The following is a 6,375-nucleotide window of genomic DNA, read 5'->3' as shown; positions in this document are numbered from 1 at the left end:
AGACCTACATTTCCTGGTAAAAGAAGCAGTTAACTAGATCACTTCCAAGTTGCAATGCAGATGCCTTAACTGGGCTTTGATAGCATGCTAAGGTGGGCTAAGCTGTCATTTAGGCTAATGTAGAATCCAGGTAATCTGTTCCTTAACTTGTGGCAGGTAGATTTGCAAGGTGAGTTATTTGAAAATACTGCCCTCAAAACACTTCTATGCAGTTCCTAAAATCACAGCAGATGCTATGCCTTCAGTTTTTCTTTTATAAAACAATACAAAGCATATCCAGTTCAAAACAGATCTCTCTTGGCAGTTTGTTGTGTTCTTGCGTTTGCTGCTCCTGCTGGATTTTCTTTTTGGAAGAAACTCTTGTGGACAGCTGTGGATAATAAATTTTGAAGATTTGTTTTTAAATCCTGGGATGTTGCTGCAGTTTCATGTATTACCTGTGTACATACAACAGAAATGAAGTAACTTCACAAGTGCAAGATTATGATCTCTAACAACAAAACTGCACCAAAATGTATAATTCTACAGCCATTCTTTGCTGCAAGTGTGACAAACTTGCTCAGCTGTTGTCTGTTGGAAGCTGCAATGGTTGTACTGTTGAAGAACAGCAAAGTGAAGTTGCTCATTAATTGGACTGTGATAGCTTGCAAGAGAGAGGGAGGGGGAGAAGAGAAGTGATATCCTCAACGTCTTTAACCCTGTCCAGACCAGATCTCTTCCTAGGCTCAGGGCTTTCTTCTGACCACCTCCCTACCCGATGCACCCCCTTAGCCACTTTGGGTGCATTTCTGCAGGGGTTGTGATCATAGATTACCAGCTTCAACCCACTGAGTTGCATGAGACTCGGGAAGTAATGGATGGCATTGCGGTCCACATCAATAACTTCCAGAAAAGGCATGTGGAGCAGCACAGGTGGGAAATCACTAAGAAGGTTGCTTGATAGCCAGATAGTACGAAGCTCCTGCAGGTACCGAAGCTGCCCAGGGAGGGAGCGTAGGGCATTGGATCCAGCATGCAAGGTCTTGAGATGCCTTAGTTCACACACCACATTGGGCAGGTGGTGCAAGCAGTTGGATTCAATCCATAGTGTCTTGAGGTTCTGCAGAAGGTGTAGTTCCATGGGCAGGTCCCAGAGTTTGTTGTTGCCTAGGTAGAGGATACACAGCTGCTTCAGGCTGCACACAGCTAAGGGCAGCGTTTCAAAGTTGTTGAAATCCAGTGCAAGGATCTGGAGGTTCTGAAGCTGTTCGAGTTCAGGGGGTAGATAGTTCAGGTTGTTGTCGCTCAGGTACAGCTTGACCAGCTCCTTGAAAGAACAAACACACAAAGGAAATCGCCTCAGCTGCCTGCTGCTCAGGTCCAACATCTTATCAATTGGCATCTCTTCAAGGTCCCCTAGAAGGTATTTCTGGCAGTCATCAGAAGGAATAAAAGCAACAATTGCTCTGAAAATGTTGCCCATCCTGAAAGCTTCACAACTTTAAATGGGCAGCTGCTGCTGCAGAAATAAATCTTGTGAGCTGGGGAAGCTGGCTTTTTTTAACCCTGTGCGCTGCTGTTCTGGCAATTTCCTCTATCCTGCTATAATGTATACTCTGTCTACATAGCAACAATCATTAATCTTAAGAGCCCTGAAATGTTTCTGATAAGTGAAGGAGTGTCTGCTGATGAGAAGTACAGGCCTGGTTTTGGGATAGCTCTCAAACATAAAGGAAGCAAAACTGTCCTTGTGAAGTTCTAAAATGGCCCTCTGGTTGATCTTGAATATTTTCCACCCCCCTCCCCACGTTTAAGGCACTGGGCATCTTATGGCCACATGTTGGTAATACAAGATGTTCTGCCATGAGTTCATTCAGCCACGTGCTCAATAATATCAGACGTGCTTTTATGTACAAGTGTCTTTATTGCCAATAACATGCTAGGGGCTTACAAAACTAGAAGAAAAGAAGGTCTTTTACCTTGATGGGTTGTGGATAGACAGTGGGGAGGTCAGGGATGGTGATTAATGATAGAGTTAGACTCAAGTAACCAAGGAGAAGCAGGTGAAATGAGATGAGATTAGGAGAGTGGTTCAGGGTTGTTGTGAGGATACAAGAGAAGAGAGGAGAATGATGTAAGCCGCAATATTGGGAAAGGTGGGGTATAAACAAAGTAAAATAAATATGTATCAGCCACGTGGAAAGGTGGAGCAGAAAAGCAGAAACTGATAAATGCAAATTTCTGATAAATTCTGATATGCAAAATATGCAAAATTCTGATAAAACTGATAAATGCAAATTTCTTGACAAGATCAGGCAAATTTGGCGCACAGAATTTTTCTTTATGTGAAAGATGGATTTTTATGGGGTGCCGTTTTCCTTTGTGATTCTTCTCTCTCTACCTCATACTGCTTCTTATTTGTTTTAAGCAGACTACTAAATATGAAAACTAGACCACATTTAAATGGCTGTGAAAATCATAAAATTTGAGTCTACTATTATCTTCTAATACAAGAGGTAATATTTCCATATAATCTATATTTTGGAGCAAAGGAAAAATTAAGATTCCTAGCCTCAGAAAAATAGCTACATTCAAAAGTCGCATAAGATAGAGTGTCCACACTGCCTACACCACAGTTGCATATTCTGTGAGAGTATGGTACTCTTATGATACCTCCCTTGCAAAACTCTAGATGGTGAGGTATTTAAGTGCACCAACTAGAGAAACTTGGGGGGGAAATGAACTGTGCTGTAATGATTTTAAGTAAATGTGTGTATGTGTCTTTAAATGCTTGGTGTACTATAGATGAAGAGTGTGAGTGAAAGAGAGGGACGAGTGAGTGATATGATTGGTTGATGACTGAGAGTGTGGGTGGAGTGGATGCAGTTTTAGACTGAGAGTGGAGGAAAAAGATTCAGTCAGGGCAAGAGAGGCAAGCTGTGTGCAGCCTGAGCTTGTTTATGTTGTTTTGAGAGAAATATAACCTATGTGGAAACCTGAACTGGTGTTTGTGAAAGAACATGCAGTCAGGAGAAAGAAGGCAAGTTATGTGCAGCCTGAGCTTGTGTATGTTGACTGAGAGAAATATAACCTGTGCGGTAGCCTGAACTGTGTGTTTGTGAAAGAACTTTCAGTCAGGAAAAGCAGACAAACTGTGTGTGCGCCTGAGAAAAGGTCTTGCTTTTAATTGAGAGAGAAATTAATATCAAAAGCAGGCAAGTTGTGTGTGAAGACTAAGAGAAGATCTGTGTGACTGGGTTTAAGAACTGAGAACTCTTTCTAAACCATCAAGTTTTAAAAATAATATGAAAACGATACGCTTCTTATAAAAAATAAAAGTTTTTTTTAAATCCCAGAGTTATTCCTATATCCCATTCTTTTCCTCAGGGCCACATAGTACCATGAAAAGCCTGACTCTTGGGCACGTTACTAAAAGGAGAAATTTAAATTATTCTGGAATTTAATTCCTGGTGGCAGCAATATACCAAAAGGGGGCAAGAATAAAAGTCTTAAAGACCAAATCTACCTGAGAGAAAAAAAGGGGTCATAATAAGATCTTTTTTCTCCACTCTCAGTCCTAAACTGCATTCACTCCGCCCACACTCTCAGTCATTAACTAGTCATATCACTCACTCATTCCTCTCTTTCATCCCCACTCTTCATCTATACCACAGCAAGCATTTAAAGACACACACACAAATTTACTTAAAATCATTACATGTGCTGCTTGTGGTTCGTTGCATTTCATGAACCACGAACTTTCACGATCCTGCCCCAGTTCTCGAACTGGTTTGTTTGGTTTGTGAAAATATCACATCCAGGTCAGCAAATCATCACTTCCGGGTCAGCAGAAGGCCACTTCTGCAGGAAGTCCATCCCCTGTTGCCTAGGAAACTAATTGATTGGCACCAGGCTGTCTGCAGTGATGAACCAAAATATGAACCAAATGAACCAGCCTAAAGTTCATGGCAGTTCGTCAGAAATGGGCTCTGACGATCCACTAGTTCACGAACCACAAACTGGCCTGGTTCGTCATGAACTTTGGTTCGTATTACATTTCGTGCCGATCTCTAGCACCAACATAAAAGCTCGACAATACCAAGGAACAGTCAAGTATGAACAATAGTCAGGAGGAAGCTGACCAGATGGAAGAATACCAACAAACTGTGTAGAGCAAACATGCTGTGCTCTACAAATAATGCTGTTATAATCATACCTAAATAAATGGTTCTTAATCATGCTCATATCTTCCTGTCTGGTGACTGAATGGAGGGAGTCCAAGGAAAGATTAAGGAGCTGAAGTCCTTGCTCTACAAGTTTATCTCAATGAGAAACAAAAGAGTCCTCTCTAATCAAGCTGAAGTAGCCCTCTTGGATGTCAGAGTGTATGATTTTAATTTTAAGGGGGAAAGCCTTCATCCTAGCCCAAGCTTCAAGAGATGATTGTCCCAATTTAGCTTAGAGGGCCACCATGGCTACACTGTTTGGAACCTCAGGGATGGAATGTAGGAATTTAAGGAGAATTGAATCAAAGGACTACCCTATTTTTATCGATCCAAATACCCACCCCATATAAACCTTGCGTGGCCACATTAACACTGAGGAGTTTAATGACAGTTGGAATATATTGAGCCCCAGATGAATTAAAGAAGAGACAGATTGTATTTGTTGCCACTGTAGCCAATCTTTTAACATGAACAGCTTGCACTGACCAAGTTAATCTTTGATCAAACCAAACTCAGGTATTTAAAATAGAGGACTTCCTCGACGTTGTTACCATGAGTTTGCCACTTATGGCGTGTGTGACATTTTTTACTGAAGACAATGACCTTGATTTTTGACAGTTAACTATCAGGCTTTTTCCTAGACTATGAGAGACAAAAGCTTTTAACAGAGAGGACAGTCCTGAAGTTCTTCTTGATAGGAGAACTGCATCATCAGAAAACGGTAAAATAGAAACTTTTGGAAATAGATGGCAATAGATGGAGAATAGCAATCCTGGGAGCTTTATGCTTCTTTTCATAAGTCTTTCTGTAGATCAGATCCCCTTGCCCAATATCTTCAGTCTTAAATACTATGCTGAAAATAAAAAGTATATTGGGTGGAGGGAAAATATAGTTCACAGATTAATAATTAATCTAGTTTATCAAAATAAGTTAAAATGACCTTAGATTGCTACACACTGTGTTGCCAAAGTCTCTTTGAACTGAGTTAATGAGATCCAGGCATTAAAAAATATCCTAAAATATCTTCTGAGAGCAGCATTGGTACAAGCTAGCAAAGAACAATCTTCTCCTGGAATGCTATCATAATTTAGCCTTCTTTATACCTGCTAGACCAGTTGTCAAACCTTCCTAGGCTTGGTATCCACTGAGCTGAAAGCATGTGATAGGAAGTTACACGACATCACAGCCCATTATGTCATGTGACAGAAAACAGAAACATTCAGAGACAAGAAACAAGCAGAGGGCTCCAAAACTCTAATACTCTACCATTAGAATGAACCAGCCAACAGCTTGGTTTAGAGATACTCCCACCACCCACAAATTCTCTCTCTCTCTGCCTGGCCATTTTCTCACCTCTCCAGTCTGATGTTCTTCATCCGTGCTTGTGGGGCTGGCAAAACAGAGAATAAAGCCGGCTGATACAGACATATCCCGCAAGACAACAAAAAGGCCAATGGCATGGATGCAATCAGGGCATTTCTGGGTGGTAGCTCTTGTTTCAACTGGCACACCAGGACAGGATATCTAACAGGAAGTAGCTTGTTAAAGAAGAGGTGCTTCTGAGACCTGAGGTTAGCAAGACAGAGGCTGGGTTGGTGCCTAGGGTGATAGGAACAGATTAAGCATTTCTTGCTCAGGAAAGCATTATTCCTGTTGGAGGAAATAGCAGCCTAAAAGAGTAGTCAGCAAAGGAGACAACAAGGAGAGAAGCAGGCCTGCATTGTTTCTAATGCCTGTTACCATTGCCAAGTAATCCAGCCACAAGAAGTTGATGATTCTTTGTCTTACCGTGTTTCCTTTCCCGTGACTTGTTGCTTCCCAGCATTCTAGCTATACTTTTAAAAACAATAGAATAGATAACAGGGATGTCTCTGAACCTTGGCCTCACATTGAAAGCTCCTTGCATTCTGAGGGAGCAAGGTGAAATAATTATTTGGTGTGTTATCTCTTTGGGGTTCCCTCATCTATGCCTGGAAAGATAAAAATAGCCTATGTCTATCCTGTATATTTATGTATATATATCCAGATTGATATTTCATTGCAGGTCTCTATCTCCCCCTTGTTATATGCTGTAATGGATTGCAATATTTGCATACATCAAGGATTACTTTAAGCGCACATACCAAAATGTTCTGCCAAGTACCAACCGCCAACCATTGATTGACCTGGC

General features: G+C 41.2%; 1 protein-coding gene across 1 annotated transcript; it reads right to left on the bottom strand.

The window, feature by feature from the left end:
• Positions 1 to 625: 625 nt before the first annotated feature.
• On the bottom strand, positions 626 to 1,462 carry LRRC10 (leucine rich repeat containing 10). The gene has a single exon (XM_054987766.1). It carries the CDS (start codon positions 1,460 to 1,462, stop codon positions 626 to 628), a length of 837 nt encoding a protein of 278 aa, XP_054843741.1.
• Positions 1,463 to 6,375: the final 4,913 nt, after the last annotated feature.

The sequence above is a fragment of the Eublepharis macularius genome, chromosome 9 (genome assembly GCF_028583425.1).
Source record: "Eublepharis macularius isolate TG4126 chromosome 9, MPM_Emac_v1.0, whole genome shotgun sequence".
In the NCBI taxonomy this organism is placed as follows: Eukaryota; Metazoa; Chordata; class Lepidosauria; order Squamata; family Eublepharidae; genus Eublepharis; species Eublepharis macularius.
Note: the sequence above shows the minus strand (reverse complement) of the source record. Positions and strands in the feature narration are given on the sequence as shown.

Excerpts from the sequence above, each read along its gene's own strand:
- LRRC10 (XM_054987766.1), bottom strand. The coding sequence starts at position 1,462 with ATGGGCAACATTTTCAGAGCAATTGTTGCTTTTATTCCTTCTGATGAC.